General features: G+C 37.4%; 1 protein-coding gene across 2 annotated transcripts in view; it reads left to right on the top strand.

The window, feature by feature from the left end:
- The window catches only part of LOC114049539 (mitochondrial amidoxime reducing component 2-like), a 42,860-nt gene that overhangs the window by 3,145 nt on the left and 21,935 nt on the right, over nucleotides 1–17,780 (top strand). For both annotated transcript variants that reach the window (XM_027870778.1, XM_027870777.1), the window contains exon 2: nucleotides 16,621–16,794. In XM_027870778.1, coding sequence (XP_027726579.1) covers nucleotides 16,621–16,794 — 174 coding nt within the window. The remainder of the gene's footprint in view (nucleotides 1–16,620; nucleotides 16,795–17,780) is intronic.

The raw sequence follows: 17,780 nt of genomic DNA, 5'->3' as shown, positions 1-17,780 counted from the left end.
GTAGTAGTAGTAGTAGTAGTAGTAGTAGTAGTAGTAGTAGTAGTAGTAGTAGTAGCAGCAGCAGCAGCAGCAGCCCCAGTAGTACTGGTGGCGGTGATGGTATTAGTAGTAGTAGTAGTAGTAATAATAGTAGTTGTAATAGTATGATGATTAAAAAGTTCAAGAGACATAGTTTCTGGTGAATTTAATCATTTTATTAATAAGGCCAGCAGGTTATTAATAAAAGAATGATCATTTGGCCATGTCTCTTAGACCAAAGACCCCTAATGGTGGAGGGGTCATAGTTTATATGCTCTTTGAAGAGGAGGTATTCCTGAAGGGTGCTTACTCAACTATGATTGCTTAACCAAATGGGAGGTGGGCTATGTTGGGGTATGTGACTTAGGTCACTCAAATCTTGGACAAAGAGACATCAATTTCCATATCACCTGTCTTGATAATAAGGAGAATTAACATTTTCCCAGGGCCTGTCTGAACAAATACAATGAGCAGGAATACACCCATCAGCCTACACTTAAAATTTCTTTTCTTAGATAGGATAATACAGTTTTTAAAAAATACAGTTTTTAGATGAAGTAACTAAAGCTATCTATAGCCATATGAAAAAAATGATTGATTGGAGAAATGCAAATTAAAAGAATTCTGAGGTGCTACCTTGTACCTATTACATTGCTTAATAGGAAAGAAAAGGAAAATGACAGGTGGTACAAGGGATGTGGGAAAAATGAGACATACACTGTTGGTGGAGTTGAAACTGATTCAACCATTCTGTAGAGCAATTTGGAACTATGCCCAAAGGGCATACCCTTTCACCTAGCAATACCACTACTAGGTCTGTATCCCAAAAGAAATAAAAACAAAAAGGAGAAGAACCTATATGTACAAAAATATCTCTAGCAGCTCTTTTCTGGTGGCAAAGCATTGAAAATTGAGGGGATGCCCATCAATTAGGGAATGGCTGAATAAATTGTGCTATATTATTATGATGGAATATTATTGTGCTATAAGAAATGATGAGCAAGATACTCTCAGGAAAACTTGGAAAGACTTACGTGAGTTGATGCAAAGTGAAATGTACTGTGTACAGAGTAACAACAATATTGTAAGATGATCAGCTGTGAATGACATAGCTATTCTCAGCAATACAATGATCCAAGACAACTCCGAAGGACTTGTGACGAAAAATACTATTCATCCCCAGAGAAAGACTCGATGGTGTCTTAATACAGATTGAAGCATACTTTTTTTTTACTTTTTCAATTTTTCTTCAGGTTTTTTTTTTTGGTCTATGTTTTTTTTTCACAATATAACTATCATGGTTTGCATGCATTCCTACTCCTGTTCTAGTTCCTGATTAAACAATATCATGAATAAAATCAAATTTCCATTAAGATCATGAGTTAGTACTCTAATAGATTTGCATCTCTGTTTCTCAAGCTTATTTATTGTTCTCTACCCATATTTAATCTGAAAGAACGAGACACTTCAGGAATCGAATCTTATACATGTGTATCAATATAAAATCATTATTTGCAACAAATTAGCTTGCAAATGGAAATTTAGTAAGCCTTCTAAAAATCACACAAAAGATTTTACGAAATGTTTCTTCATAAAAGTATTTCCCGTTCTAAAAAACAGCTTTCCTGTTATTATAACAAACTAAATTAATTACAAGGAGTTTTTACAAGGCCCTTTCTTTCATAATTACCAAGTTTCCTTTCACAAAAATACTTTTACAAATACTTGATTTAAACAATAACTCCAAATAGCTTAGCTAACAATCTTAAATTTCATAAGTGAGGACCAAATAATTTTAGCTGAAAGTTCCTTTTAAATATAGACAAAACTTGGAAGTTTATGACTTCTTAAATTACAGAACTTCAAAATGTTACAGCACATGGTCAGATAGAGTGTTTCTTAACCCATTTATTTTTCTCTTTTTCTCTGACAGTATAATTTTTAATCTAACAACATCTAGATTATAAGAGAAATTGCTTTTCTAACAATGTAGGTGATACCATTGTTAACCAAATCGCACAATTTAGAAATGTAACAGTACCCTACACATTATAATATATTTAAAAAACCTGAAACAACCCATTATCAATTTAGGTAAATGCATTTTTAAGTCACCTTGCACAGAGAATCATTCATCTCATCATTAATATTTTGAAACTACAACCTGAAACCACCTTATATATTTTCATAATAGCCAAGATTTCAAATGAAAAATCTGCTCCCATAGTAAATATCAGTATTATTATTACTTGTTTATGGCCAAATAGACTTCATTAAATGTTAACAATTTTCAAAAAGATTTTATCATCCTTTTTTTTAAGGTCCAATTCATATGCAACAAAATCCAGATTAAAAATTGAGACATACAGTAATAACACAAATAATAAATTTCAGGTGACATCAGTTGCATTTTCAGATTATCACATAAAGAAATTATTGAGCTTATTACTTTTGGTATTTTAAAACTACTTCAAAGTTATCAGGTATGGAACAATTACATTAAATTAGAGTGATAATAATAATGTTGTGCCTAGCGTATGCCAGTCATTGTACAATCATATGATCCTCACAACATCCCTGGGAAGTGGGTTCCACTATTATCCCTTTACAGAACAGTAAACTGAGATAAATAGACTTAAATCAAATCTGGATTTATAATCACTAAAGATAAACATTTTTAATATTTTTTTATGGTTGATAATTTAATGGATTTTCACTGTTAGAGTGATAGGATTGCCATAGTGTAGTAACTAGAGCACTGCATTTGGAGTCAGAAGACCTACTTTTTAATTCTGTTTCTAATTAGCTATTGATGATGATGATAGCTACCTTTTACACAAAGATTTAAAATTTATAAAACACTTTACATATATTATCTCATTTGATTTTCATAATAGCCCTATGAGGTAAGTGCTATTTTTAGCCCCATTTTTATAAAGAAGGAAACAGCCACAAAGAGGATAAGTGATCTGCCCAGGGTCACACAGCTAGTGGGTATCTAAGGCAAAATTTAAACTCAGGTCTCCCTGGCTTCAAGTTCATCACTCTATCTACTGCAGAGTCCTGCTGAATCACTTAAAACTCTGTGAGACTCAGTTTCCCCATTTATAATAACATTTTAATCTCAATGATCTTAAAGTTTCCTTCTAGTTCAAAATCATATGACTCTGAGAGATAAGAAGAAAATCTGCTGATGAAGTCAGTAAGAGAGAAGCAAGATTTTATGTCTCCAAGGAAATAAGAGTAGACTACACAGCACTGCTGCACTAATATTCATAAGTCTGGTAGAAATGGGGGTAAAGTTTTTTTTATAGGCATCAGGAATGGACTTCTTCCATTTCTTGGTTAGAATCTTTTTGCTTTGTGTTTCTTTCTTTCTTTTTTTTTTTTTTAGGCAATTGGGGTTAAGTGACTTGTCCAGGGTCACACAGCTAGTATGTGTCAAGTGTTTGGGTCACACAGCTAGTATGTGTCAAATGTTTGATCTGAGGCTGTTTTTGAACTCAGGTCTTCCTGACTTCAGGGCTGGTGCTCTATCCACTGCACCACCTAGCTGCGCCACTTTGTGTTTCTTTCTTGTGAGATCATGCTCCAAGTCCAGACATGCTGATCAATGCGTCTTGTGGAGGAAACATCCATGGTCCTCTTTTGTATGTGAATCACCACCATCATGGAACTCCATCTTCATTTTCACTCATTACCTTTAGATTCAAGTTCAGCAAAATAGTATAAAGCCTCTGTGTGCTATGAGTATTAGACAGCAATAGAGGATGGCTTTTTCACCTTGGGATGGCTAAAACAGAAGGGTAGTGGTCTTTCCACAATCTCTCCCCCTCCCAAGTTCTGAATGTTAATTACAAAAGCAATGCAAAGCCATCTCTCCCCTACAGTTAGGTGAGACCCAGGGAAAGTGCAGAAGGTCAGACCTTCAGTAGAGGAGGGTGAGGCAAGTGCTGCTGCTGGTGTACCTCCACCAGAAGGGCAGCTGTGGAAGATGCATGCATGCACACCTCTTCATGTCCTCCTCACAAGTAGGGGTTTCCATAAAGGGTTTCCAAAGGGTAGCTTCAAAATGGAGAAAAGGAAGGAATGCGAAATGATGGTTGTGTGTGAGAGATATAACGAAAATGTTTGTTTCTGTAAAATTTAAACAACCACTAGAAAAGTAACTAAGTAAAACGGGATACAGCTGGTCTTATCTTCTAACTATATTTTTTTGAAGTCCAATACTCTTGGCCCTTTAAAAGGACATATTATCCACAAATTCATATATTCCCTTAAAAAAAAAGACATTGTGGCTGTATATTCCCAGGTCTGAATATCTCCTCCCCACTTTTTTTTCTCTACTTCCTTAAAAGAGCTCAAGTCCTGTCTCCCTTTTTGAGGCTTATCAGATGAAAAAGCTACCCCAAGCATTTCATGCTCCTGGGAATTCAGGCTGATGCATATAAGTTTTACAAACATTTTAAAAATCACCTATAATCATCAGGTTAGCTAAGACTTTGGCCCAGACAAAGAGACCTGAGGAATATGAATCAATGCTGACAGGGTGTGGTCAGTTTTCCCCAGGCAGAAAACCTCCAGAGTTCCTATAATTAATTGAACAGTACAAGAAAACATTTCAAAATTTTATGTAATAATTGCAAATCACAATAATCAATATCTTTACCATAGCCAATATTTATGTAAGGTTAAATTTAATAAGGCCTTCCTACAGGTTTATCCTGAAAGGTGGGTGGACATAATTCCTCTAAAACTTTATCGGTTTTCAAATCAAGCTACAAAATTTTCATTTTCAATCCTTCTACTTAAAAGAAAATCAAACTTCCTCACACCTTCTCAATATGCTTAAACCATCCAAAGCTGGTACAAAGGCACCCAGAACAACTAATCAAGGATGGGGGGCACTTAGAGCACATGGGCTTGCTGCAAACCACCCCACCCCCATCTATTTCCAAACCATTTTTTTTCTACCTGTCATATTTTTGCTCAAACATTTATTTCTCTTTCCTAACTTTTCAAAGCCATTACTCAGACTACTTCCACTTTCCTTTACATTCCACATTAAAATATATATATATATCCTCTCCCCACTTTAGGTTCTGCTTCTCTTCAACCTATTAGAATCTGGAGGGAGTTAATGCCTAACATTTTACAAATCAAGAGAACTGTACTTTCCCCATACCTTTCACAAACAGCTTTTATAATGTTAATGCTTAAAAGACAGAAAACCTTTTTTTTTTTTCAGTTTTAAATACATTGCTGTGATATCAGATATATTGGTAGGAGGGGGCAAAGACAGCTTTCTAGATTTAATTTAAACATAAAGTACAAACTTGAGCTTTGGGATCTGATTAAACCTGAATTCAAACCTTTAGCTTTTCCCTTTCTCAGTCCTTGCTATCTTGGGCTGCATGCTCTAGATCCTTATCAGTAAAGGCTGCTTGATTCTCTGATTTCACCTTTCACTAACTTCTGGGAGAGTCTCTCCCTGCTTTTTGATTCCATTACTCATTATCTAACTTTATTCTGGTATTCCAACTTGGCCAGTGTTGGGACCCCCAAAAAAAGAGTCTTAATCTCCTATCAAAAGCCTAAGTGGTAGTTCTTTCCCAATGTTTTCTCTCTAATTACAGACCTTAAGTTCCTTAGAAGTTTCTTTAACCACAAACATGAAACATTTTACAAATACACACAAAGACAGAAACAGCCTGACAAGACAAAGTGCACATGAATCTAATTTTCTTGTTGGCTTTTTAGGCTTAGTTTGTTTTAAGACAAACCAATTTAGCCTTCAATGGATTCAGATTACAATACAATCTATCAGTCAAAATTCAGAGTTATCACATGCCAATTTACTCTGACTTCTAGCCAATTACAGAGGATATCTTTCAGAGGAGACCTTTTTTTTTTCTGAGGTCCCTGATCCCAGAATCACTTGGAGAAAAAAGAAAACAGACTGCAACCTAAAAATGGGAGGTCCAATAGATAAAGAGCAGGGATTTTGGGGATAAGACTTATCTACCTTTCTGGGCTGGGACTTTAGGAAAAAAGGCCTATGGGTGCCAAGCCTCAGTACTGTTGGAGTGAAAAAAATCTAAGTCTAAATCTGCATCATGGCACCATTAATGTGAACCCCAATTTATTTATTCTAAGAAAGAGACAAACGAAATTAGGGTACATGTATCCACAGTTTAATTTCTCTCAAGCTGACTTGACATGCCTTGCATGGAAGTTCAGTCCAAAACCAGGCCCCCTTAAGGAGGCCAGTTCAGAACTGGCTTGGTTTGGGATTTTGGAGTACAGCCCTATATGCCCTTCCAAGAGTAGGTGTTCCTAAGGGGTGCCAATCAACCGTGATTGGTCAACACACTAGGAGATGGGTCATATCAAAAGGAGGTCTTGAGTACATGCCTTAGATAACTCAGTCCAGAGGGGTCAATATCAAAGGGCCCAAAATTTGCCATCAAAGGAAATACCACCCCTAGTCTTAGGAGTCTGTCTCCACCTAAATCCGAGTAGGATAAAATCAATTCAGGCCTAGACTGGAGTTTGACCAAGATAAGAAAATTCAATGCAATCTCATTATCAAGAGATGTCCTTCTAAACAACTTTGGGCAGAAGACTGGCAGGATGGAACTCTGAGTCTCCAAGACACAGATTACCAAGAGAAATTATTTTTCACAACCCTTAGATGAAGCAAGCTTGAAAATTATAAGCCCATTTTGTGTAAAGATTCCCATTTACTCAGTAGGAATTCCACAACACAGAAAACTCTTACCCAGGGTTGGTAAGAATTTATGAGTAGATGGTTCTAAGAATCCTTGTAGGTTTACAAAGGAGATTTTACAAGATTTTTTCTTTGTACAATTACCAAGTTTCCTTTTAAAATACCTATGCAAATACTTGATTAAAACAATAACTCCAAATAGCTTAGTTAACAGTCTCATAATTTTTCATAAGTAATAGCCAAAGTAAGATTTTTGGTGAAATTTTCTTTTAATATAGGCAAAACTCACAAGTTTATAATTTCATAAATTACAGTACTTCAGAATATTATAACACATGGTCAGCAGGGCTGATAGAATGACCTAACAGCTTCCTAACCCATTCATTTTTTTTTGATAGTACAATTCTTTTACTCTAACAACATCTAGATTATAAGAGAAATTGCTTTTCTAACAAAATAGCTGATACAATTGTTTACCAAATTACACAACATAAGAAAATTTGCCAATATAAAAATACCCTAAATAGTATGTATTTCAAATTTGAAACAAACTCACTACCAATTCAGGTGAATTGGTGCTTCCAAATTACCTTACACAGAAAATCATTCATCTTGATGAAGAATAGATGGGTGGGTCCCAGTGTTCTGCAATAATTCACTTTGACAGTTCCCAAGTTAAAGAAAGGCATTTATTGGAGTAACATAGTAATCGGACCAGATCCCATGGGAGGCCGAGCAGTTAGACAGGTTAGGTGTCTGGTCTAAATACAGTTTGACGAGAGAGGGGGAAGGGGAGAAAGAGAATGGGAGGAGGGGCGAGCGTGACTCTGGAATGCCTGGAATATCAGGTGGTATGGAGGTGTCTTTGCTATACAGATAAGCAAGAAGAACAGGAAAGGGGGACGGGCTGTTCTGAAATATCATGGAGTTGGGGGTGCTTTGTGTAAGCACATAGGTAAGTCCACAGTGGGGGGGCTTCAATGCATAGTCTTCCTTCATGCTTTGGTCACATCCTGCATCTTATCTCCTGTCTTACCTCCTGCATCCTGCTTGCTCCATCTGCCTCCCCTCCTTTCTACCTCATCAGTCTCATCAACTTTGGCATTGTTTACTGATAACATCTAAAAACCCATATAAAGTTATCAAGTATGAAGCACTTATGCCTAATTAAAGAGATAATAAAAACAGCATTCAGATAATTTTTGCCCTTTCTTCCAAGCACTTTGCAATCATGTGGTCCTCACAACATCCCTGGGAGGTGGGCCCTTACAGAACAGTAAACTGAGGTAAATAGAAATTTCTTGGGGCCATACAGCTAATAAATTTCTTAATGCCAACAAACAAATATCTTTTCATGTTAGGTTGTAATTTACCATAATGATACTGATAAGGAGAGAACTCTCAGACCCCATTCTTACTTCCTTCAAGATAGATTGTGGCTTAAATCAAATCAAATTTGGATTTATAATCACTAATGATAACATTTTAATTTCTAAAGCCTAATTTCTAAATCTAAATACTCCTAGCTCTTTAAAAGAAAAATGATTATTATCCATAAATTCATATCTCCCCCCCTTTTTTAGACACCTGGTGACAATTTCCAGCTCTGAATAACCTTTTCCTCAGCTTCCTGAAGGAAGAAACCTCTCCCTTTGAGACTTATTATATAAAGAGTTGCCCAGATAAGGAGCATTCCAGCTCTCCATTCTCATCTTCCAGGAATTTCAAGCTGCTTATACTAGGAAATACATATAAAGGGTTTTTTTTTTGTCATTTTTTTGTTTGTTTGTTTGTTTTTGGTTTTTTTTGTGAGGCAATTGGGGTTAAGTGACTTGCCCCAGGGTCACACAGCTAGTGAGTGTTACTGAGTCTGAGATTGAATTTGAGAGCAGGTCTTCCTGACTCCAGGGCCAGTGCTCTATCCATTGCGCCACCTAGCTGCCCCCGGAAATACATATAAAATTTTACGAACAGTTTAAATTCACACCTGTTGTTATCAGGTTTGCTTAAAATGCTCTAAGTTGTACTGCTACTTTTCGCCTAGGCAGAGAGACCTAGGGGATTTGACTTAATGCTGGCAGGGCGTGGCCAGTTTCTCCAGACAGAAATTTTCAAGAGCTTTCAGAGTTACTTAAAGAGTTGAATTAAATAATAATTAAATACTTGAACAGTACAAGGAAAATTTAAAATTTCAAATGATAATCACAAATCATAATAACCAAAATCTTTACCATATTATAATAAGGCCTTCCTGCAGATTTATCCTGAAAGGTGAATGGACATAATTAACCAGATGTTCTAACCTTACTCTTAGATTATAGCTGGTTACAGACTGATTTCTAAAAATCTTTTCCTTTGCAACTTCTAGTTCTTAACTGAAGTCAAATCACTGCACTTTAACCACTTAAGGTTGAGGCTAGATCCTGAAATTTTAAAATAATGACATCCTAACTCAGTTGCTAGTCTGCTACTGATTATTATTTTTTTTTACATCAGTATTCTAATAATTTAAATCCATAACCCAAAAAAGTTAAAGAATAATTCACATTTCTAACAATCTTTCTAATACGGTAAGTTATCAAATTAATGTTAGGCATTATCTTTAAACACATTACAAATCATATAACTGGGGTAACTTAGCTTAAAACCACATAGCTAGCCAAGTTTCCTGATATAGTATAATAATAATAAATAATACATTTCACTTAAAATGAGACCAGAATAAATTCAATTACACCTGGATCTATTTTCCAAATGATATCATACAGAACCTCAATTTATAATTTCAGTTATTTAGCATTATGTTTTACACAAGGCTGTTTATTCTGATGGGGTATGGGCCCAAACTGAGACCTTTGCCCTTTGCCCCAAAAAGAATTTGGCTCCCATTTGTCTACGGTCCCAGAAAACCTTTAAACTCACTCTGGTCTCAAATAGTTACCTGAGGCTATCTTCTACTCCCTGGCTTTTCTCCCTATCTTTCTTTGCAAGCCCTAGTCCCACCTTTGATTTTATCCAGACCCCATTCAAACCTCTTCCTTTCAGTTCCCTTCATTATCTATTCCCAGACGTTCCAATCTGGAATTCTCCCTAAACTCCTCCCCCAGTCACTCAGATCTCAGCCCCTCCTCTAGTCACCCAAATTACTTGAGGGTATATAAGATACACCCTGGCCCCCATTTAAACTCTGAGACTTCCTCATGTCTGCTTGTCCTTGTGGGCGTCACTAATGTTCAAATTCCTTAAGAGTCTGGCCTGTATAGTTTATCTCTAATAAACTTTTTCTCTGGCTGAAGAAGATTTGGGTCGAATTCTTTCAGGCAGGGCCTGTGTTGTGATTTTTGGGTTCCAGCACCCCTAAACCTCTAGACCTCATCAATTCCAAGCATTTCATATCATGAGATTCATTCTTTTCCAGCTAGTCCACTGCCAAAGATTTTAAAAGTGGTAGTACATAACAGATTTTAATTAAACACTTACCAGTACCTTGCTTATCCAATTTCTCCTAACTTTATATGATTGCCTGTATTGACTTTGAAATCAAGTTACAATATTTTTTCTTAATTAATCTTCCAAGCACATCTCAGACTCCATCTTATTCCACTGGTTTCTAATATTTCCTTTATCTTGTCCTCCCACCCCCCACCCCCAACCCCAGCCTCCAATTTTGGCCACAATCAGAAAGGGAAAGGAGAGAGACTTTCCTTTTTCTTCTTTTTCTCCTTACCCTCCCAATTTTTTACAAAGCGTTATAAGTTTTATTCACAGAAGAGTCAAACTTTCATATAGCTGGTGTGTAGGGCTGGTTGTTATCCCTTCAGCTACTTCACAGGTTTTTCTAAATCTCCCTTCCCTTAAAACAATGAGGGCAAAATATATTTGAAAGCCCTCTCACCAGCACAGGTTTTAGATCTACAAATCAAGTTTAAAATGTTCATCTGAGTAAAATAACCAAGATTCCATATCTTATCTGGCCAAAATAGATTTTTTTTCTGCAGCTTTTCCAATCTCTACCAAGCCTCATCTCTCAGTTTAGGATTTTACCAGGCTCCCTGTAAATTTTGATAATGTCTTCAGAGTTTACCTTTTTTGACTGAGGAGTTAATATCTTTTTAGTTTATCCAATATCCCAACTTCCTCCCATCCCATAATCATTTGCCTTTTTCTGAACATTATGTAACTCTATTATATCTTTATTGTGGTATAGGGAACATTACTACCACACAGTGTTCTAGGTACAAGGGCACCATAATTTTAAATAAAGCTGGAATAATGTTTTAAATGTGAAACAATTTTTTTTAACATTTGAAACAAATTTGTCGTAAACCGATATAGATTATGACTACATTCTACTTTCTGGTAATATGGACCTGAATAACCTCACACCATTATTTCCAAATATAGAAGGATGGCAATAACTACTAATTTATTGGGCAATAGCATTTTGTAGTGAGTGATAAAGTTTATTACTTGAGCAGAAAGCGATAAATATTATTACCCATTTATTTCTTTAGGTTGTGGTTGGGGTAACATAGAAATCACATCTTTTACCTTTCATCTTTATCCTTGAATAGGATTATGAAGGCAATACAAGCACATCTCTCTTTCTCTCTCTCTCATCGATCAATCTGTCTATCACTACATATAGCTTTTGTTTCCTACTTTTTCAGCTGTAATTACAAGCATGTAACCTTTCAGCTAATCTGAGAGTGAATGGTATTATGCCTATAGAGACAAAAAGGAATTTAAGAGATTATTTTCTCCATTCCTTTTTGACCTCATACCTAAACCATTTAAGACATTTCAAGATATTCAAAACATTTCACTGTGGAATGAAACTTCACAGGCACTCTTGGAAAATCATTTTAGAAGAGATCATGCTTCTCCTTTCATCTCATATTTAGAAGTCTTCAGATGATAAAAAGAATACAATAAAATACATTTATTATGAAATTGTTATATATAGAGTACTGTGCTAGGTACTGGAGAGACATAGAAAGTTTGGAAAGATGCTCTCCTTGGGGGTAATGGAATATACATTTATATGGCATCTACTATGTGTCAGGCACTGTGCTAAGAGCTTTTTACAAATATTATCTCATTTGGTCCTCACAAGAACCCTATGAAGTAGGTATTGTTATTATTTCCAATTTATAATTGGGGAAACTGAGGCTGGCCCAGGGTCAAACAGTAAATGTTTAAAGCCAGATCTAAGCTCAGGTCTTTGAATTCTAGGCCCAGTGCTCTATTCACTGTGCTACCTAGCCTAGCCCCTTGGCCTCATGTGATCTATAGAATACTGTAAGGATCACACCAACATGAATATAATATGTGATATTATAAGATGAGTGTTTTATTGAGTTACAAAACAAGGGACTATATGAGGTGTGAGGAGAAAAGTCATTACCGATGGGGGAATCAGATGACTTCACAAAGGAAGTGGCATTTAGTTTGGGTATTAAAGATGAGAAGACTAAAAGAGGACACTCAGTCTAGAGGCAGCATGGTGTAGTTGAAAGAACACTGGATTCATAGTCAGGTGGGATCTGTTCTTTTTTTTTAAGTTCAAACTGTTTCCCCTTTTTTAAGGTCCAAATAAATGTTATACAGACAGGAACTCAAAGAAAAACATGTTCAAATAACATTTTTATCATCAGTATCTCCAAGTAAATGTGTATAATCAAGTAGCATTACCAGTCAATCCTCAGGAGTCCCATCCATAAGAGTTTATGCTTTGTCTAGGCCAAAATTCCTTTGGAGTAGAGATTCCCACTTCTTCTAAAGTTGACCTAAGATCCTGAATAATATATGGGTAGATTTCCTTAAGAGGTCCTGCTTTGTCCTTTATAACCATTAGAACGTAAACGATGCCAGCAAAATCATCTAACTGTCTGCATGCCCTCAAAGTAGCATCAATGATTTTAAGTTCTGGAACCAGGTCATAACCAACTAGTGTGTTCATCCTTTTCGTAATTCCCAGGCATTGTGATTTATATGATTGCTGCTTTGTAGTTCTTAATTCACAGAGTTGTTTTGAGGAGCAAATGAGATGGTATTATGTGAAGTGCTATATAAAAGTCAGTTCTTACTATTCACAGCCTGAACAAATACATGGAAGGAGCTTGGTGGTACAATGGATAGAACACTGGACATGGAGTCAGAAATACGTGAATTCAAATCTGACATTAATCACTTACTAGCTACGTAACCCTGGGTAAATCACTTAACCTCTGTCTGCTTCAGTTTCCTCAATTGTAGAATGAGTATCATAATAGAACCTACATCCTAGGATAGTTGTGAAAATAAAGTGAGATGATATTTATAAAATAGTGCTAGTTATCACCATCATCATTATTGTTACTATTATAGTTGTTGTTAAGGAGACCAAAGACCATAGTGCACGTTTGTGGGGAAGATAGCTTTCTGGTTTCACTTAAGAATAGTGTGTGGAGAGCAGTAATAGATGATAATATTGGAAAGACATACTATTCTTGAGTGAAACCAAAGCTATCTTTCCTACAAATGAGCACTGTGGTCTTTTGTCTCCCTAATTAAAATAGTTACAATAACAATAATGATGATGGTGATAACCAGCATTTATATGGAAATGAAGATACTGGTTGGCTATGATCTGGTTCTGGAACTTAAAATCATTGATGCATGATTTGCATGCAGGCAGTTAGATGATTTTGCTGGCACAGTACACATTCTAGAGGTTGTAAATGACAAAGATAAACCTCTTAAGGGAATCTCCCCATGTTTAGGGGAAAGAGACATGTTGAGTTTGAGGTGATTATGGGATATCCAAGTGGAGAAAATGTCATGTAATCAGTTAGTCAGTAGATAAACATTTGTTAATTACCTACTATATGCCAGGCACTGTCCTAAGTACTGGGGTTTAAAACAGTGAATAGTTCTTACCCCTGAGGAACTCACAGTGTAATGGAGCGGGGGGAGAGATGATATGCAAACTCTATACAGAATAAATAGAAAATAATCAACAAAGGAAAAGCACTAGAATTAATTGGTAAAAGCTTCCTGCAGAAGAGGAGATTTTAGCTGGGACTTGAAGGAAGCCAGGGAAGTCAGGAGGTGGAGATGACAAGGGAGAACATTCCAGGAATGGGGGACAGCCAGTGAAAATACCCAGAATTAGGACACAGAATATCTTGTTGAGGAACAGCAAGGAGGTAAGTGTCATTGGATCAAAGAGTATGTGAAGGTGCTGTAAAGTATAAGAATATGGGAAAGGAGGGGCAGCTAGGTGGTGCAGTGGATAGAGCACTGGCCCTGGAGTCAGGAGGACCTGAGTTCAAATCCAGTCTCAGACACATAATACTAGCTGTGTGACTCTAGGCAAGTCACTTAACCCCAACTGCCTCACAAAAAAAAGTCCTAACGTGTCTTTTAGAAGGGCAGCTGGGTGGCGCAGTGGACAGAACTCCATCTTTGGAGTCAGGAGTTCCTGAGTTCAAATCCAGCCTCAGACAAAGACCTTGGGCAAGTCACCTAACCCCATTGCCTAGCAAAAAAAAATCATATATATGTGTGTGTGTGTGTGTACTTAGGTTATAAAAGACTTTGAATATCAGAGGATTTAATCTTGGAGATGATGGGGAGCCACTGGAGTTTATTGAGTGGGGGGCAGTGTGACATGGGTGGACCTGTGCTTTGGGAAAATCACTATGGAGGCTGAGTGGAGGATGCAGAGCAGAGGGGAGAAACTTGTGGCATGCAGACTAACCAGTAAGCTATTACATTAATCCAGGTATGAGGAGATAAGGGTACGCACATAGGTGGTGATTGCCACCAGAGGAGATGGAAGAGTGAGCCTGGAGTTCAGAAGAGAGATCAAGGCGGTAGATTTAAGGGGAGGAATCATCTGCAAAGACGTGGTAGGTGAAGGTCTGAACACAGAAGGAATTGACAGGGGAAGGAGTGGTGAGAGAGAAAGAGGAGGCTGTTGAAGACAAAGGCTTGGCAAGCACCTCCATGCTAGAGGACGAGCGTCTTCTGAAGACTTCCTCTGATGATTACTTTGTTTTTGTTTTTAAAAAATTTATTTATTAATTTTTAGTTTTCAACATTCACTTCCATAAGATTTTGAGTTCTAAAATTTCTCCTCCTCTCTCTCCTCCCCCCTCTCCAAGATGTCGTGCAATCTGATATGGGCTGTACTTATGTATTCATGTTAAGCATATTTTCCTATTAGGCACGATATAAAGAAGAATTAGAACCAATGGGAGGAACCATGAGAAAGAGAATCAAAACAAAACAACAAAAGAAGAGGGGAGCATGATGGTTACTTTGTAACACACACACACACACACACACACACACACACACACACCCCAGTCCTCCATTTACTTTCCTGTTTATGCCATGTTCTGTGCAGCGCATGAATTTGAGAATCTTAGTATACCTCTCTACCAACCTTGTACTAGTAAAGCTTTGCTTCTTAAGCAAGGTCTAGGGAGTGAGGGATTTCAGGATACTGAATAAGCACATGAATGATTCATGATGAGGAGTCAAGTACATTTGGCAGAACAGAATTTGAATCACAGATTTAAGGGACCTTAGAGGCTGTCTAATTCCAGGTCATGCAAGTACTAAGGGATAGAGTCAACATTTGAATTCAGGTACCATGACTCCAGATCTAGTGTGCTTCTCACTCCATCACAGTTCCTCCCCAGAGGTTGTTTTGTGGACCCTTGGATGCAGAAGCCTGGGATCCTTACCTAAGAGATTCATTTTGTGGCAGTAATCCTGTGTAATCTGGAATGTTCCCATCTCATTTCAGGTCAAAGGATTCTCTGAGAACTTTGCTCTTTCCTTATTCTTATTTAAGTCTAACGTATCTAGTTGGGAGTTGGGGGATGGGGTCAGGGATAAGAAGGTGGAGGAGGGTGGAGCTTCTGATGAATGAAGTCCTTCAAGCTCACTAAATAAATTACCTTATGGAGAGAGGCGGAGAGCTGTCCTGGAGAGCGAGCCAGTTAGACCTGGGTTCAAGTAGCCAGATGACACCTACCGGCTGTGTGAAGCTGTGGAAGTCATTTCTCTATGTTGCAGGCAACTCTTGAACACTATGTAACAGAAAAGTTGCTGACCCATTGTTAGAGGGAATTTTCTTACCTGAGAGTTTTTTATACCTCTAAAATAACAAATCCTGTCCCTCTGTAGACTCTATCATATTTCATGAGATACAATCTCCAATCTAAGTTGTTTTTTCCCCCTCTTGGCATCTGAAAAATTGATGATTTTCCTGGACTATGTCTAGTGGGAACACATCTCTCATAACTAATAATAATAGCTAGCAATTTTATCGCTATTTAGCCCCCACCTTAAGGTTTATGATGCATTTTATACATGTTTTCTCATTTGTGATCCTCACAACAACCTTGTGAGCTAAGTGCTATTATTATCATCCCTATTTTACAGATGAGGAAACTGAGGCCAAGAATAGTTAAATGATTTCAGGGACACAAAACTAGTAAGTGGCTAAGGCAGGATTTGAATGCAGATCTCTTCCTGGATCAAACTCAAATACTCTGTCCACCTCCCTATGTCATAGGATCATAGATTTAGGGCTGGAAAAGACCTTGGAGCTCATCATTTTACAGATGAGAGATTAAGTGACTTTCTCAGGGTCACATAACTATGTCAGAGGTGGGATTCAAACCCAGGTTTTATTGGCTCCAGGTCCAGATCCAAGAGGTTTCCGGGGAACGCAGCCAATCTCTAGAAACTGTTGTTGGGCCTCATGGCATTTCATTGCTGTTGACACTTCCGATGTTTTCACAGTGAAAGAGGAGGAGATCAGAGAACCAGTAAGGATGGGATAGAAACTTTTCTTTTCTTTGTCTCTGTAGGTTTTGGCTGGTGACTAAGGAAGATGGTCACATGGTCACTGCAAGGCAGGAGCCTCGCTTAGTGCTGATCAACATAATGTGGGACAATGACCAAATGACCCTCAGTGCTCCAGATATGAACGATCTGGTTGTACCTAGAAAACTATCCTCTACCAATGCTATTCGGGACTGCAGGTGCTCTGCCACAATGAAGTGGGGGATGTGGGTGGGAGAAGAAAGGTTCCACTCTTCACTTTTTGGGATAAGAATTCATTTTTCTTTTTCAGGGTTTCTCAAAGCTTTATTTCAGTGGTAGAATTTGTCCGAACCAAAAAAAAAGGCATATATATTGAAATTAATAAAGAATTTAAAAGAACACAAGCTTATCTGCCTCTGGAAAAAAGGGGGAAAATTAAGAATAAGTGGAGAGGTATAGGGCTTTGAATTCTAGGCTTCAGGATACATCCTGGGAGAATTGTCTGATTATCCAGTGTCTTACATTGTGAGGCAGCATAATAATTGGAAAGAATGCTGACTCTGGAGTCTGTTCAAAGAAATATCAGAAACAGAAGCAAGGTAGAGTAAAGGGCTTTTGGAAATATCCCTTCAGGCAGAAGAAGCTTTTGGAGGCTACATGCAAGCAGTTTTTTCTTCCTGCCCTGTTTAGGACTGAGATCATCCTAGCTCTGAGCCTGACACAGGAGTGAGAGCAAGGGAACTCTATCTCACCCTTACAACAAGATGTGTGAGTTGAAGAATAAAAAATTGTCAAATGTAATTCCAAGATTTTTGGTCTGAGTAGTGGGTGCTGGCATCAGAGGAGATAATTCTGACCAGAGAGGCTGAGTAAATATCTCATGATACCAAGTCACCATATATAACAACTCTGAAGCTCCTGAGCTCAGTCACAAATTGCAAAGGGTACAGGGTATACTGCAAGGGTTGGGTGGACTTCTGGGATGGTCAAGTCCTGACAAAAGGTTTGGTCAGGCTGTTTGTAGTAAAAGGGAAGCTGGATGGTATTTTTGGATGGAAAGTCTCATTTTTTTTTATATTGACAATTCCTCTAAGCATTGACCCCCTTTTTTTATGTTGACAATCCCTCTAAGCATTGACCCTATTTTTTATGTTGATAATTCCTCTAAGCATTGACCCTATTTTTTATGTTGACAATTCCTCTA

The sequence above is a fragment of the Vombatus ursinus genome, unplaced genomic scaffold, assembly GCF_900497805.2.
Source record: "Vombatus ursinus unplaced genomic scaffold, bare-nosed wombat genome assembly UNPS02014798.1, whole genome shotgun sequence".
Lineage (NCBI taxonomy): Eukaryota > Metazoa > Chordata > Mammalia > Diprotodontia > Vombatidae > Vombatus > Vombatus ursinus.
Note: the sequence above shows the minus strand (reverse complement) of the source record. Positions and strands in the feature narration are given on the sequence as shown.